Here is a 17615-nt window from a genome sequence, read left to right as displayed (position 1 = left end):
AGATATTGTACAAGCAGAATGTTTTGCAAAGCACAAAGGTTTGAACATACTGGCCTGAGCAGATAACTATAGATCTGTGGTGTCCAACCAGTTCTGAACTACCCACATTTATCTGGTCAAATAGCATATGTGGCTAGTGGCTAGCATGTTGGACACCACCGCTATAGACAGAGTCATAAAAAAGTGATGTTTAGAAGCGGTAAATGGAACTGTATGAAATGGGCACCTTGCAACTGAGGTATACTTAGATACCTACATTTAAATTTAGGCACTCACATTGAAAATTGTAGCCATTAAATATAACATTTATGGAGTATCAGTAATGACTCCAAAGTTGAGCTTGTTTTGAACTTTTCATTTAAAAGAATGTTCCTTCTGTTTTATTTCAATGAGTGAATTTAATCTCCCAATTTTTCACAACTACAATTGAAAGGACATCTGAATTTTCTATTAAATTTTCTCCCAAAAATACTGATTAAAAGCCAGTCAGTTTGAAATTAGCATTATTACAACATCTCTGAGACAGCTTATGTTGGATATTCAAAAATTACAAAGAAACAGTGTTATTCAACTTTCTTCATAATCCTGTACATTTATGGAACAAAAAACAGATGGGTAGATCAGCATCCACTATAAAGATTCTGCTTTCTAATGCTGTCTCTCTGGTTCTGCTACCCAGTCCACCTTCCTGGGTCTGCCCACCAAATTACACTCCAGGCAGCACCTGATCTTAGGTTTCTTTGTGATGCCTTCCCATCCACACTCTATCCACCAAATTTCTTGCAGGCCTGATAAAGTTCACAAGTCCAAGGCCAAATCTGATGAGCAAGAGCTTCATTCTAGTAAGCCATATGATGTTTGCGATTCAGAAAAAGTACCTACAAGTTCTGTTTGTCATCAAGTCTCTTGGTCTCACTGCTCCACACTCCCTGATGACACTTTCACAGGGGATATAAGTGTCATCACCACCTGGTAAACCTTATACTGATCAAGAGACAGGAGCCCCAGCATCACACTGTATTACTTAACTGTGTTTGGGAATGTCTGCCTCTGAACAATCAACAGAGGCCACAGAGGGGACAAGCCACCAAACTAGATGAACATTTATTAATGGGCTCCAGTACTGCAGTTTTTACATTCTTTGAGTGTTCATATATGCACCCATGCACAGACACATTCTTGATTCAAATAAAGTAAAATGGTTAATTAAACAAATACTAGGGGGCAGTGCCTACTGCTCGCTATGCTCACCAACTCCCCTCTCCAGGGGTAGGTAGCCCAGGCTCTTCCCCATGGCTGAGGAAGGCCAGGTTGAGGTGTAGCAGCCCTGGACTTTCCCGGCTCTCCAGCTAGAGCAGGGGGGAGGCAAACCAAGGCCGATGATCCAGCTCTTTCCCTCTGGCAGAGAGGGGGATGGAAAGGGGAGCAGGGTGCCCTCTCGTGGGGAGGGGACAGGCCACATGGCTCTGGCCCCCCTTCGGTGAGGGGCAAGGCCGCACAGCTTCCATGTGCTGGAGCTAACTTCAGGCCTGTGTGGAGCAGCACCGGGAAGGAGGGGTGGAGGGGGGGAAGGGGAGCAGAGGAGAGGGCAGAAGGGAAGGGAAAGAGGCCTGGATGCGGGGAGGTGGGGGTGGGCGGAGGGTTATTTAACCCTTGGCTGATAAGGGATCATGGGGGAGGAGGAAACAAAGTAGGGCGTCCATATGGCCTCTCTCCAGAGCACCGCAGAGGGGGGAAGCTGCATGCCCCAGGATCCACGCAGCTCCCACCACCCCAAGCCTTGCCGGGGCAGGTTGGAGAATGAGGGAGGCCGAATGGCTCATGGCTTCCACAGAGGGAGGGCATGCAGCTGAAAGCAGAGGGAGGGGCTGCAGGATGCAGAGCAACACACAACATCACTCTGTCATCCTGCAGGAAAATCCTTTTTAAAGTATAGTAAAATAAGGTTACCATACCTTCATCAGTGCATTGTAGAAGACGGGGGGAACCCCCCCCCCAAAAAAACAATAGCCCCTAATAAGCTAAGCAACATTTCTATATAATACCTGATTAGGATTCTACAAGATGCACAATACAAATGCATACTGATGTATCAATTACCATACCTCTTTAGATGTACCTAGCGACAACTGGGAAATGATAGTTTCCAAGGTGCTCAATTCTTCTCTTGAATTGTCAATTTCTTGATAACATAATTTTAGGCGATCATTTTGCTGTGCAATAAGTGCTTTTAGCTCTGCATTTTCTCTTACTACGGCACTTTTCTCTTTAAGTACTACTACTTCGTCATTAACTTCACTCTCAAGCTTCAGGATCTTCTGTTCAGACTGTGTCAGCTGTGACATGATTTCAGTGTTTTTTGCCTCTAGACTCCTTATCTCTTCTTTTGCACTATGGTTCTCATCACTTAATTGTCTACGAAAACAAAAATATATATACAATCTAAAGACACAGTTCAACAAAAAAATCTAGAAGATTAGAGTTTTGCTAGGACATTGGCTAACAGAGATACTGGCAGAAGGCACCTCACACAAAAATTGATAAATTATCTTTATACATTGGGGAGACTAAAGAAGACTGGAATCTGAGTGGTCCCAAACCATGGGGTTTCTAGACCAGGGGAGGACAAGGCTCCCTTCCTGGCCATCAATCCTGCTACCTGACGCTAGCTCTGGCCATTAGGTCCCATTACCGTCAGCCCAGGCCAGGGCTGCACTCCCAGATATGCTGGCCCCGCTGCCGCCAGCCCTGGCCAGGACTTCACTTCTCACCGCTGGCCTGGGCTGCCCTCCCAGCCTCTAGCCCCGCTGTCATCAGCTGGGGCTGTGCTTCTGACCCTGGGCGCCATCACTCCTAGCCAGGCTCTGGTCCAGCAATACCTGTGGGGTCCTACGGGACCACAGATGTTGCTGTACCAGAGAATAACAGATTTCAGAGTTTCAATCTGTAGTCTTTTCTCAATATCAAAAGCAGAGAAGCTAAGGAATAAAGTAACAGGGAAACTAAATTATCCTCTTGTTCTTACTGATTTCTCCAGTTAAAGGCTGAAATGTTGTCAGTGAGCTGAGAGATATGCCAGTGCCACCTTAACTCTTCTGAAGATAGCGGAATTCAGGAACAGGGTAAAACTAACATATATAAATTTTTAAAAAATAAACACTTTTACCTTAATTGTTCCTTTGTAATTTCAAGTTCATTTCTATAAGCAACATATTTTTCATGCAACTTTTCTTTTTCTTTTACACAATTAATCAAATTTTTCTCTAAGGTTTCTTCTTCAGCTTGAACCTTAAAAACAGGTTGTTGTATAATGATGAAAACAATTATTTAAGCTGCAAATAGTCAGAGTATTCTAGCAAAGAACAAATTAAATTACTTTATATTGCAAAGATTGCTACTATCTTACTTGCTTTATAGTAGATAGATAGGTAACCATACTGACTGCTGTTTCTGAGGAATGGGAAAGCAGGGAAAAGAGCTTTTTTTTTTTTTAAATTGACAAAGAAAAAAAGTAAGAATCTCTTTATAGGGCCTACTTTTGATCAGCAGTGATGTCAAGGTAGGCAGTCTTGCCAGTTTTCATGACCAAACAAGCCTAACCCATGGCAAATCCTCCTTCAGGGGCAACTGCCAAAGAACTTATGTGATTCCTTGACTCATTTTCCTACCTAAGGCTATGTCTAGACTGCAAGCCTCTTTCGAAAGAGGCTTTTTCGAAAGATACTTTCGAAAAAGCCTCTTTCGAAAAAGAGCGTCTAGACTGCAACCAGAACTTTCGAAAACGCAAGCCGCTTTTTCGAAAGAGAGCACCCAGGCAGTCTGGATGCTCTCTTTCGAAAAAGCACAGTTTGCATTACATAGCGCCTTTTTTCGAAAGAGCACTTTCGAAAAAAGGCGTTATTACTCATGAAATGAGGAGTACCAACATCGAAAGAAAAATCGCATTTTTTCAATTTAATTTCGAAAGAACACGGCTGTAGTCTAGACGCAGGAGAAGTTTTTTCGAAAAAAGGCTACTTTTTTCGAAAAAATCCTGCAGTCTAGACACAGCCTAAGAGAAAAAGTGACAGACTTACATAATAATAGCTCTAGAATATAAAATCAGGTAAACAGTGCATGTTCAACTCCTGTTCAGTTTTGCTCTTGGTATGGTTACTCTAGATGACTTATAGCCTGCCAAGAGGGACTAAAAAGGGCTACCCTGATTTAGCACACCCATCTTAAAGAATGCGGAGTGTGAATAAGCTAGTTTTGTTTAGATGTCAGATAAAAGGAGTTTGGGCCAGTAGATTTCACATGAGGAATAGATGACCTAGGAAGATGGCCATAATTACCATTTTTTAAATTTAAAACACACTATGGATATAAAATCTACCTATGGAAGCCATTTTTTGATAGATATAATAAATAAGTAGGTATTTTTGTTGGAAGTATGGGATGGATTAGTCAAGCCTAAATTTCCCTTCATCCTAATTTTGCACTTTTGTATTCTTGAAGCCAAAAGAAAAAGCATGGTTGTAAGAATTCAGAGCTTATTTTATAAATAAAAGAAGAAAGGATAAGTTTTGTGTAAGAATATATTGTTACTTTACTGTTTTTTTGGGTTAAACCTCATCTAAATTGTTGTGACAGTCAACCTTCATTTAAAATATCTGTGAAAGACATCTATGGACCGCCAACTAATACAAAGGGGGTATAGTGGTAGAGATGTATGTAAGTCCAAACAGTAAGCAGATTTAATGAGTGAAGTGCTCCATAAAATGCAGCCTCTGATTATGGGATACGGGGCGAGAGAGGGAAAAAAAAAAAAAAAGAGACACACGGAGGTCCAACTGAAGGACCACAGAGAGAGAGCAGAAAGAAATCTAGAGACACTGATAGCCTGAACAAGCTGTTTGACAGAGTTTTGTGCTGTGTGCAAGGAAGCGATCTTATTTTTTTTGTTGTTGCTTCTGTATTAAGAGAAATAGGAGCAGGTTCTGTCCACCGGGTGCTGCTGCTCCACGCTGCTGCCTCTGATACAGAAGCAACAGCACAGGGTGGCAAGGTGGCTCCCCTGCATGCTCTTTATTTAAAACTTGGACCAGTGCCAGTTCAAGTTTTAAATGCAGAGCATGCACGGGTTGGCGGTTGTTGCGATTAACCAGGATTGTTAATCAATAAGTAATCGCTTATTGGTTAAACAGATGGCCAACTAGCTGTTATCATCCCTAAAAGATACCAGACCATTATTGATTTCTCCACCCAACTGGAACAATCTGCAGGGCCCCAAACTCTGACTAGTCACTTGGATAAAAAGGGGTAACTTTGTTAAGCATTCCAAAAGATAGCTTTTTCCAAACTCTTCCTATATATTGCTACATACTTCTTATCAGAGTTGCCCTCCCACTGTAGCCATGGCAAAATGAACAAACATATATCTATTCTAATCATTTATTTTTTGCATGTGTACTGTGATGCAGCAAATTCACTTATGAAGCCTTTTTTATTATAAAAGTATAAATACAATTTTCTTCTGCCAAAACTTTGAATGTAGGGCTGGCTACAAATGTTTTAGCAAACATTTTTAAAGTGTGTGAATAAGTACATATAAGATACAATAGCGTCCTTCAATCCCATTTCTAATACAATGGAACCAAGAGTGTTGGCATTTAAATATGACCAAATGGGTCAAATTTCCATTTTAAATCTAATATCGTAGCCAAAAACTATACATAATCAAATCTTACCTTTTCAAGTTTTTCAGTTATTTTCTCTCTGTATTTTTTAAAAGCTTTAGTCAGCTCTTCAGCATTAAACAGAGCCTCATTTCTTTGCTGTTCAGCTCTACAAAAAAGTGCCATATATTTAATTACTGGTATAACTATCTGCACAAATTACCCAAACTTGAAACAAAGACTAAATTAATCGCACATGGTAAATGACCTTCCTTTTAACTTTCCAGGTGTTTTAGATACAATTGTTTTTTAAAAAAATGGACTTTAACTTATCATATTAATTACTTACTGTTTAATGTTTTAAAAAATCAGCTACATCCAAGCAATTATAAGGGTTTAAGAACTCAAAACCAAAATCACTGCTGAACCCTCTAAAAAAAAAAAAAAAAACCCCATGAACCGAACCCTCTCCTGGGTCCTGATGGCATCTACCACATTAAAATTCAAATACATTTTTGATTGTGACAGTGTGATTATATAAACAGTTTAGTGCCTGCCCATTTTATTTCTTACGCTCTTTAGGGTTTTTTTTTTTGTTGCTGCTATTTTTTAAAAGATAATTACAGCACTCTTAAGTCTGAGAGATGCCTTCAAGCTACTGGAAAGTCAAAAGATATTATACTGACAGCAAGACTGGCAGTCATATTACATATAAGCAGTATTTTGGATTACTGTTTATCATTCAAATCTGGCAAAGATTACATATGCAAAGAAATTTACACAGAGTAGTCCCAATGAAGTCATAAGGACTACTCACAGTGTGGAAAGTTAAGCAGATGCATAATTCTTTAGAAGCTCAGAGCAGTATGTATGAGATAAAATAATTGTAGTAAAATTATTTTGTACATGCATTTCAACTCTCAACATTAGCACGGCATCAGCAGGCTTTTTTGTATTTAACAAAAATAAGTGTTGGTCTGTTTATTTAGCTAACCTATCACAGCCAAATAAGGTGATACTGGGACAGGGATCATTAAATATTGCCAGGCTCAAAAAAGGATAGCATTCAGTTTAAAAAGAAATCTTTGCAGGTCACCTTTAAAGAAACTTGATTTTCCTACCATTTTCTATTATAATGCACACATAAAGAAAAGACAACTTGGTGGCACAAAAAATATCCAATCATGGGAGATAGGCATTTACTCATTAGTAAAATATTTTCTACTATAAAAGCTTTATTTGTTTTTAATTATATAATCACCTCTTCCCTTGCTTGCTTCGTTCAGTTAAATCCATTCTCAATTTTTTATATTCTTCTTTAAATCTTTGCAAAATGTGTTCTTTTTCTACGACCATTTTCTGGCTCTGCTCTAATTTATCTTCTGCATCTCTAGAAAAAGAAATTAATGATTATTAGACAACATTTTTTTTAAATTATCTGGGAGTTTTTTATATCAGAAGCATTTGGTTTGATGGCTAAATATCAAATAACTTTTTTTCCTTTTCCATATATGAAGTTCAATAAGAGGACTAACTAGTCTGATATATGGAAAACCATTTTACCAGCCTCTCTATCTAAAGAAGCAACAAGTCGTATATTTGATCTAATTCAACGAAGACTACCCCAATGAAGATATTAAAATTAATAAAGTTATTTATTTTGTAAAATAAGGTTTTTCTATTTTCATCCTTATTAAACTGTGTACTGAGATTTTAATCAATTGGGGGGTAGGAATTTTTTTTACTATGTATCTGTATAGCATCCAACACAGTAGGGCCCTACTCTGGTTCAGGCCTCTGAGTGCAATACAAATATATAATAAAATAATAAAATTTACCCAAAATTCAGCATCAGAATTTATAAGCAGGCTTGACAGAACATGATATTTATTTTATCATAATTTTGAGGGATATCATCAATATTTAAGCACTTGCTTCGAAATTTTAAATAATTTAAAATCTCAGTTGAAGAAAATTACATGGAAAGATCACACAATTATTTAATGGCTAAAGACATTGAGATTCAAAAACCTGAAGTTTTATAAACCATTGTCACACAAACTGTCAACATCATTCAAATATTCTTAACTCAACAAACCACACCTGGTTTTACTGTTATTTTTGCTAGTCCATTTCTAAGAAGCCTAATTCAAAAGTCTAAATCACTGGATTTTAACTCTTAAGTAGTTCTCAAGCAACACTTTTCTCACTAGACCTAACAGTAAATTCCAATTATAATCTAAGGAAATATTATTCCGGTGGGGGGGGGGGGGTCTGTGTGTGTGTGTGGTGAAATAGACATTTACCAACATCTATTGATAAAAATTGGATCCTTCCAAATCTATTTATATATAATCATTATAAACGTATGTAGTAGTGACCAGTGGACTGTCTGTTTTATCCTTAGAAGATAAAAGACTGAATGTGTTCTTGTAATGCCCCTGTCACACTAAGAAAAATGGAGATATTAGTGCTCTATCATGCATTATTATATTGGTTTTATATCTATATCATGTTCTTTTTAACTAATGTAAAATATATTCAGGAAAAAAGTATTTCAATTTGCTTCCATAATATAGTTTGCAGCAGCTGTGTATCTCTGCATAAGCAGAACTGTTTCACCTAATCAGCGGTTCTCAACCACTGGTCCGCAGATCAGTACCAGGCCTCAGCAGTTCTGGGGGCCGGGGCTGGGGCATGCCCCCAGCACCTCCCCTCCCACTGTGGCTGTTGGAAGAGGCATGTCCTGCCCCGCCTCTCAACCAACCAGTGCCAGGCAGGAGCAGGGTCTCCTCCCAAATGCAGAAGAGTGCTTCGCAGTGCAGCAGGAGGGCCATGTGAAGCACAGCACGGCAGCCTTAGAGCAGCTGTGACTCGGGCAGCAGCACCCAGCTGGAGGCTGGGAGAAAGCGCAGGGCTAGGTGAGGAGGTGCAAGGCAGGCACTGTGAGGCTCTAAGAGGCGGGGGTAGGGTGGCACTAGGGGGCTCTGGAAATGGGGCTAATATTGGAGACTGGTGGCTGGCACTCGGGGGGGGGGGGTGTTTGGAGCAGCTCTGGAGGGGTTGGGTGCAGTGGGGCTTTGGAAACAGGAGGCTGGCCCGGGGAGGGGGTGTCTATTTGTGGGGGGCTGGCACTGAGGTGTTTAGGATTGGGGCTGGCACTGGAGGGCAGGAGGCTGGTAGTGGGGGGGTTGGGTACATGGGACCCTAGGGTGAGTGGCTGGCAGTGGGAAGTTGTGGAGGGTTCTAGGGGATAGGACTGTCACTGGGGGGTTCTGGGGCTGGGGTGTACCTCAGCCTTGGCCCCCAGAGCTGCTGCAAACAGCTGGCTTCAGCTGCGGCAGCCACTTGCCCCAAGGCGACTGCCTAAGCTGAAGCCAGCTATTTGCAGTGGCTCTGGGGGCCGGGGCTTTTGGCGGACTGGTAACGCCATTTGAATATTCATTATTTATATCATGAATATGCAAATACAAATGTTACTGGTTCACCAAAAGTTTGTGAATGGGTTTGCCGGTCTGCAGTATAAAAAGATTGGGAACCACTGATCAAGATGACAAGATGAAAATGTTATTGCAAAAGATGTGAAGTACTTTTTGTATTTGTTTGCCAGCAGAAGTTTTGGTTTTTTTTTTAAAGTATTCTATGGTTAAAGATTACAAATGTGTCCAAAAGGGCCAATCAAATTCTACTTACATAGCCAATGATAATTCTGCTTTGATAGGGAGATCAAGCTCTTACAGTATAACTAAGATAGCAAAGGAGGTATGTAAGTCAATGTGCGATGTAAGACAGTCAGCTTTAATGACTGATGACTTTTGGGGACAAACTTTTGGGGACAAGCAAGACACTTTGCTTTGGTAAGTTTTATTTAGACAGCCATGAGTGATTTTAGTGTTTCTATAGTGTAGTAAGTGGACGAATCTGAGAAGACAAAAAGTTTGCTTATTGTACAATGAGTACAAATGTTTACACATTTGCGACATATTTCATAATCTCAGTCATAAAAGCACATTTATTTTACCTCAGATTATAAACTATATTTATTTTAGAATTTAGTTTATTTATTTTACCAAATCTTCATCAATTACCTTAAATTCTTAGAACACATTTTCATCCTCTCTTTTGTACACTGACATAAAACACCAATGAAATACACATATACAGTGACTTCTTGAGGACTGATTTAAAACTTTGTAATGTTCTGATGAAAAGCACTAGATTTGGAAGCAATTTGTAGTTCCTGTTCCTGGGAAAAACTGTGAATTAAACAAGTAAACCAAAAGGTTCATAAGGGAAGGGAAAAATATATTAATTACCTCAGTACTTTATCTTGAGCCACAATTTCTGCTTCCAAATTTGCAATCTGTTCTTCTAATGAAGGAATGCTGACTAAATGTGTACCTAAAGCTGATTCAAGGAAAGTTATCTGAAATATAAACATATTTGGGATTTCTTTAAAATTTGCAAATATAGCCAAAAGTGTTCGTTGCATAACTGAATGACATTGTCTCCCTAATCTTGCAGAAAAATTGTCAGCACACTTCCATACTATATTTACTCTAACTTCAAGTTTTTCCTTCTGTTTGGCATATTCCCAGTTCCATAGGTACCAACTACTCCAGTCTGGTTTGGTATGTTAAAAAAGAATTTGTTCACAGTTGACTGTCTAAACTTTTTCCTCCAAAAAATCAATATTCCTTCATTTTTCCCTTACAAGCCAGAACAATGAGTAGTTTTTAATTTGCCCTGTCACCCCCACTAGCTATTATCTCTTTCTCTTTGTTTTTTCTTCAACATCACTTGTCCTCCAAATGGAGTCTGAGAAGCACGATCATCTTTATTCTGCAAACCAACATGCACACAATAGAGTGGCTTACTTCTCAGTGACTGCATTTCACACTATTCCTGCAATGCTGTAGTCTCCAAAGACTTTAGTAAGTTTCTGTGTAAACTAAAAACAAGCAAAACATTATTTCTTTAATTCAAATATCTCTATTTTTAAAATGTGTAAATTATACTAATGGTTGTCTCTCTCTCTCCATGGTCTGCAATATTCCCTCATAACTCATCTTCACTTTCTCTATATAGTAGACATGTTGCTCTTTATTTGGAAATAAGACCAGCCTTCTTTAGTTCCCATTGTTAATATGAATATAGGAGACCAATTAAACTCAGGTAGATATACTGCAAATATATTTATGTATAAAATTAAAAACATGTACCAAGTTACTTCTTGTATAGGTTACAGGGCATCTTTAATACCACTCTTAGATTGTAAGCTTTAGTGGGGAAGAGTCTGTCACTTAGTTCTGTTTGTACAACACTTAAAAGAACAATGGTCTATGACTAGGTGCTACTGCTATACATATAAATAACATTTAAAATTGGAATAATAATATAATTGATTATTATCGCATTTTAAATAGATTAAGCCAATCTGAATAGGCATATTCTAAACAAAATTACAATATAGTTAACGGATTTATTTGTCTAAAATGTTTTTGTTGCTAGAAACCACATATTCATCCTTATAAGATACTCACCCTTGTTTTTGACTGACTCAGTTCAAAGTTAATAGTTTCAATTTTATTCATTAGACAGTGGTTCTGGGAAGTCAAAGATGCATTTTGTTCTCGAAGTGTGTTCAGCTTCTCTCTAAGATGTTCATTTTCTTCTTCCATACTTTTATCAAAAAGAGTGGACACTTTGCAAGACTTGAAGCAAAAAAAATACATATATCAACAATGAATCACAACAATGAATCATTGCCAATGTTACTTAAACTATAGAAATAATACATTTTAAAAAGTGATCAACGGTATGCTACCATGACTAACTCCCAAGTGCTTACTTTATATTAGCTGAGAAGCCTACAGATCTACCATATATTTTAGAAAGTTTGTCTGTTTGATCAAGAACTTCTTCTAAATGGTAAGAGCGAGGAACACAACATTTTGGTATACAGCTTCCTCTTATTACACCTTAAAACACATAAAGGTTTGGTTGTGCCAGAAAAGTGAATGTTTTTGCATACCACCAAACAGAAAAGAGACAGATTTACTAAATTAAGTACAGTCCTCAAAACTGACATAACTGAGAGAATGTTGAAAGAGACTGAACCAAGATAAGCCAGAAAAATAGGATGAATGTGGAAAAGGACAGCTTCTCAATAAACCTTACAGAAAAGAGAGCAAATGAAGAAATTTGGAGTAGTGCTCTGTTTTGGCACTACTGGGCAATGCTGGGTAAATCTGCTAGTGAAAGAATTAAGTCGAATGTTCATCAAATCACAAATGCGTAAAACAACATAGCACCAAAATAAACAAAAAAACAAAATTACTTTGGTTTGAGATTTTCTCTGAGAATTCCTGCTGTGGTGGGACATTTTACCAGCACTCTTACAAGAAGAATAATTTTGAAATTCACTGCAACTCAGCTCAAGATCTTCCAGAGTTAGTCCAACAAACTCACTTAAATGAGAGCTGTGGACAGATTGCTCACCCGAACTAGTACTAGAATAAAAAACAAAACAATAATAAGAATTCCCCCTCCACCAGAGTTCTTACCAAATATACCAAAATGAAAACACAAATAGAACTAATAAATATAGTGACTAATATAGATTTAAAATACTGGGGAGATTTAGGGCTTAGTTCTAGTCTTGCTTTTAAAAACACACATACCTGGAAAGCTCTTCTCCTAGATGTTGTAGATTTCTCTTGGTTTTCCTCAGTTGATTCCTTAATGCCTCTACATTCGCAAGCAACAGTTCTTCATCATCATCTTTTTTATGGTAAGTCCAAAAATTGGATTCCATTGGTACTCTACATTTGTCTAAAATATGTTAATATTAAATTGAGTTTAATATCATGATATGCTATTTCTAGAAAGTAGCAGTTATTTTTTTAATTTTTAAAAAGGTGTTATGCATATATACTTTCCTTAATTACATGCAAAGTATCACTTATTACCTTCTTTCATAACAATAAAAACTTGAAAACATAACTATATATAATTACTTTTACTTGATTATTTCATTATTCTCCTTTAATAAATATACTTGTTTTAATAAGAACACTTTTTCCTATGCCTAAGAAGTGACTAGGAATGAGCATACTAGAGGTGCTGTGTACAAATAGTTGAAGAACAGATTTATATTTTACAGAAGAAAGAGAATAGGAATAAAATAGAATAAAGAACTAGCTTATTTATGATCTATAAAATATGTACTGTTGATAGTCATTAGGAACATCTGCTCTTTTCAATTAAAGAAACACTGCACAATACAAATAAATATTTAACTCTCAGTGCATCTCGCTTACTAAAGGCCTGCATGAACATAGACACTGCAAGGTGCCCTAATTTTTTTTTATATTAAAGGCAGAAATGTATTTCAGAATAGGGATGTGAACAGGTAACCAATTAACTGGTTATCCAGTAAGCATCACCCTTACCAGATGATGCTTACCAGGTAGCAGTTAACCAGTTCCCCTGGGAGCAGCCCACTTGCCTAAGGCCTGCAACAGGCAGAGGGCTGCTCCAGCCCAACTCAGTTCCCAGACTGGGCAGGGAGCTGAGCCTTGCAGCCAACTACAGAGTAGGTTCTGGGAGCCGGAAGAGCTGGGGGGCTTAGTGGCTGGAACAAGAGATCTCGCTAGTCAGCTTACCAGTTAAACACCAGGGCTATGTCTACACTCGCGGCTTCTTGCGCAAGAACATCTTGTGCAAGAAGTCTTGCGCAAGAAAATGTCCACACTGCCATGTGCTCACTGTGCTTTTGTGCAAGAGCTCCCATGGCAGTGTGGACGCTCTCTTGTGCTAGAAAGCTCCGACGGCCATTTTAGCCATAGGGCTTTCTTGCGCAAGAAATCCCTGCAGAGCATCCACACTGACCTCTTGCGCAAGGGCTCCTGCGCAAGAGGGCTTACACCTGTCAAAAAATAGCATAGCTCTTACGCAAGGAGCCCCCTCTTACCATGCTGTACTGTAAATTTACTTGCACAAGAGCAGGCGGGCAGTGTAGATGCTCTGCGGATTCTTGTGCAAGAACAGCCATACTTGCGCAAGAAGCCGCGAGTGTAGACATAGCCCAGGTGAAGCTAACGTTTAACCAGTTAACTGATTAACTGGCATTTTACATCCTTACTATGCACTCAGGCTACCAGAAGCAGGTGGGAGAGGAGGAAGAAAGTTTTATTCATACAAGTGTGAAAGCAGAAAGGAGAGAAACATTCTTGCATGATGCTCACTGTTGCTTCAGTTTCCATTTGCTTTTTTCAGATAAGTTTAGCACCTTGTTTTTCCACACAAAGATTTTGTTTTAATTTGGTCTGGTGCTTTCTTTACCGGTGTATTTTGCCCACTTTCACCATCCCATCTTCTGTTCCCAGTCCTAAATGTAAGGATGCAAATAAGCTATCCAATTTGAGCTATGTATTGTGTATTTCTGAAATTGTGTAGCATGTCAAATTATGAAATAGAGCACTACAGGCAGTCCCCGGGTTACGTACAAGATAGGGACTGTAGCTTTGTTCTTAAGTTGAATCTGTATGTAAGTCGGAACTGGCATCCAGATTCAGCCGCTGCTGAAACTGATCAGTTTCAACAGCGGCTGAATCTGGACACCAGTTCTGACTTACATACAGATTCAACTTAAGAACCCCAGGCATCCCCAAGTCAGCTGCTGCTGAAACTGATCAGCGGCTGATACCAAGAAGCCCGAGGCAGGGGCTTCCTGTAGTCAGCCACTGGTCAGTTTCAGCAGCGGCTGACTTGGGGACGCCTGGGGCAGAGCAGCTGGGGTGCTGCTGGGTTGGTCCAGTAGCGCCGCCGCTCCTCGGCGCTACTGGACCAACCCAGCAGCACCCAAGCTGCTCTGCCCCAGGCGTCCTGATTCAGCCGCTGCTGAATCTGACCAGCAGTGGCTGAATCAGGACGCCTGAGGCAGAACAGCTGGGGTGCTGCCCGGTTGGTCCAGTAGCGCCCAGAGCGGCGCTACAGGACCAACTGGCAGCGCCTGAGCTGCTGTACCACAGGTGTCCAGAGCAAAGCCATGGAGCACGGGGGCAGCGGGACAGCCCAGACGCGCCGTGGCTGTCCTGCTGCCCTCGGGCTCCGTGGCTTTGCTCTGCTTTGTTCCCCGTCCCCCTGGTCTGCAGACCAGGGGGACGGGGAGCAAAGCCGCAGAACACGTGGGCAGCGGACAGCCCAGACGCGTCTGGGCTGTCCGCTGCCCGCGTGCTCCGCGGCTTTGCTCTGCTTTGCCCCCCCGTCCCCCTGGTCTGCAGACCAGAGGGATGGGGGGGGGGGGCAAAGCAGAGCCAAGCCGCGGAGGACACGGCCAGCTGACAGCTGTCAGCTGACCGCGCGCTCCGCGGCTTGGCTCTGCTTTGCCCCCCCCCCCCTGCAGACCGGGGGGGGGGGGGGCAAAGCAGAGCCAAGCCGCGGAGCGCGCGGTCAGCTGACAGCCCAGACGCGTCTGGGCTGTCAGCTGGCCGGGCGCTCCGTGGCTTGGCTCCGCCTTGCCTCCCCCCCCCCCCAGGGGGACCAGGGGGGGGGGGGGGCAAGGCGGAGCCAAGCCGCGGAGCGCCCGGCCAGCTGACAGCCCAGACGCGTCTGGGCTGTCAGCTGATGGCGCGCTCCACGGCTTGGCTCTGCTTTGCCCCCCCCCCCATCCTCCTGGTCTGCAGACCAGGGAGAGGGGGGGCGCAAAGCAGAGCGAAGCAGAGCCAAGCCTCGGAGCGCGTGGGCAGCGGACAGCCCTGTCTGCTGTCCACGGGTTCCGCAGCTTTGCTTCCTCTCCCTGGTCTGCTGGAGACCAGGGAGAGGAATGCCCCGTTCGTAACTGCGGATCCGACGTAAGTCGGATCCGCGTAACTCGGGGACTGCCTGTATTCTGAAACATCCCTTAATCCTCATGGAACAAGATTTACAGGGATGTCAGAATAGAAAGCCTACTTTTTAAAAAGCTATTTTGAAATACTGGGCTTGTTTTAAAGACATGGAATAGCTACTTTGAGATACCGGAAGTATCCCAAAATAGCGCCACTGTCCAAATGCACCCTAAGACTCCTACCATATTTTGTCAATGATGCAATTAATCAATAAAAGTTAGCTCTGCAAGCACTCAGTCCCAGTTGTGCCAGATCTGGCATCTACCCCCGCTGTGTCTCTGCATGAAAAGTAATTTAGTAGCTAGCAGGAGGGCAGCCCGGCTCAGTCCTGGCTCCAGGTCCTGGAAGCTACTCCCATTGCAGCTCTGCATTAATACTTACCTTGCAGAGCCACAGCCGGGGTAACTCCCAGGACCCAGCATGAGCCAGGACTGAGCCAGGCTCCTGACCAGCCCTCTAAAAATTTTACATGATTAACTGGTAAGTGGCCTTGCCAATATCCAGCTACACAATTACATTTCTAATACAGACAGTGCTGAAATTAACTTAAGTTTTTTACAATACTGTTATACTGCCTTCAGGCAGGGCAGGGTGGGGGGGGAGCCTCTGGAAAAGGAGTAAAATTTGACAGCACCTGTAAGAAATTTAAGTGTGGAATAGAGTATAGGGGGCTCCAGGCAGGGGGTTGGGATGTGCGTGCGGGGATCAGGGCAAAGGAATGTGGGAGTTGGGGCAGGGTGCTGGGGATATGTGGGAGGAGCAGGAGTCAGGTTTAGGAGAGTATGAGGTGCAGAGGGTGGAGATATGGAGGGATGCAGAAATCAGGGCTGGGGAGGAGTGCAGGGGGACAAGGACACCTTTTACAGGGACACTGTGTACTGTCCTCTGGCTCTCAGAGTGAGAGAAGTGGAATACCAAGCAACAGCGGTAGGAATGGGGACACCCTCCCTAAAAGCCATGGAGGGGCACTCGAGGCTGGGGGAGTCCTTTCCCTTACCAGACTGGCACTTCACCTTATTTTCGCCTCTGCCTACAGATACGCATTGCACTTTCCGCACTCCGGCAGTGCCGTGAATCAACCCCCCCCCCCCCCCCACCCCACGTGTGCGGTGAATTTGCGTGTTGATGGGCAGACAGCTGCAGTATTTTCACAGGGCGTTGATCTGTTCTCGCTTAACCTGCGGAAGCGGAATCACTGTAGCATCTGGAGCCGGACACCAAAACCCTTCGCATGAGCCATCCCAGTGATAGCCAGGTCCCCACGGGAAAACGCCAGCAGATTAGATCCCTTTAAAAAACCGCAGCCAAGCCAGCCAGATCGTCTCCCAAACAGCCCCTCGCCCCCCATCCCCAGGACTGGCCTTTCCCGCCCCCTCAGCCCCGGCCACAGAGCTCTTCGCGTTGCTCGGCAACGTAGCCCTCCCCTTCCCCACGCAGCCGGCGGCTGGGCAGGAGCTGGAGCGGCGCCGGGCCCGGCCCGGGGATCCAGGAGAGCCGCCCCGGAGCTGGCCCCGCCCCCTCAGACCTACCTTAGAACGAGACCCGGGCCCAACTTGCGAGAACTCCTTGGCTGTGCAGCCGCCTCCAACACGGGGAGGGGGGGAGGAGGAGGAGGAGGGGCGGCACAGACTCACCGCCGGGAAAGCCCTCGGGGCGCGCTCCTGACTTCTGTCAAGTGTACTTCGCGCTCTAAAGCTGTCCCAAACGGCACCCCGTCTGCGCCCGTTCGAATTGCGCGGGCCGTTACGCTACTGAGGCAGCGATAGCCCCACTTCTCCAGCTACGCATGCGCATTTCACCTCTTGTCTTTTTTTTCCTGCCTCCCTTGCCCCCTAGGAATGCTAGTCTGATCTTTGCGCATGTCCGCCTCAGACTACATTTCCCACAATGCCCCCCGGAAAAAATGAACGGTCAGAGCGCCCCCTGAAGAAAAAAAAAATCATCCCTCGCGTTTGCTTACTGGCAACGCACCACCTCCCTCGCTCCCGCTGGTGCATTATGGGGCGGTGGAGGCCGGCGCGCTCGTTGAGAACGCTGCCTTCTAGGGAGGGGTTGCTGCTGCCGC

The 17615-nt window shown here is 42.8% G+C and overlaps 1 protein-coding gene across 4 annotated transcripts in view; it reads right to left on the bottom strand.

The window, feature by feature from the left end:
• CCDC18 (coiled-coil domain containing 18) overlaps positions 1-17552 on the bottom strand; it is a 63286-nt gene extending 45734 nt beyond the window's left edge. Inside the window, exons 1-9 of one of the 4 annotated variants that reach the window (XM_075936552.2) lie at positions 17080-17552; positions 12341-12491; positions 11998-12169; positions 11201-11371; positions 9974-10083; positions 6919-7047; positions 5730-5826; positions 3167-3288; positions 2106-2415 (exon numbers count right to left, since the gene is read on the bottom strand). In XM_075936552.2, coding sequence (XP_075792667.2) covers positions 2106-2415; positions 3167-3288; positions 5730-5826; positions 6919-7047; positions 9974-10083; positions 11201-11371; positions 11998-12169; positions 12341-12474 — 1245 coding nt within the window. In that variant the 5' untranslated portion in view covers positions 12475-12491; positions 17080-17552. Of the gene's footprint in view, positions 1-2105; positions 2416-3166; positions 3289-5729; positions 5827-6918; positions 7048-9973; positions 10084-10534; positions 10607-11200; positions 11372-11997; positions 12170-12340; positions 12492-17079 lie in introns of those variants that run through there. The other 3 variants (XM_075936553.2, XM_089780535.1, XM_075936554.2) reach the window with 3 other exon arrangements.
• Between the last annotated feature and the right edge of the window lie 63 nt (positions 17553-17615).

This window comes from Pelodiscus sinensis, chromosome 9 (genome assembly GCF_052426305.1).
Source record: "Pelodiscus sinensis isolate ZL-2025 chromosome 9, ASM5242630v1, whole genome shotgun sequence".
NCBI lineage: Eukaryota > Metazoa > Chordata > Testudines > Trionychidae > Pelodiscus > Pelodiscus sinensis.
This window is presented reverse-complemented; position numbering and strand designations above follow the sequence as displayed.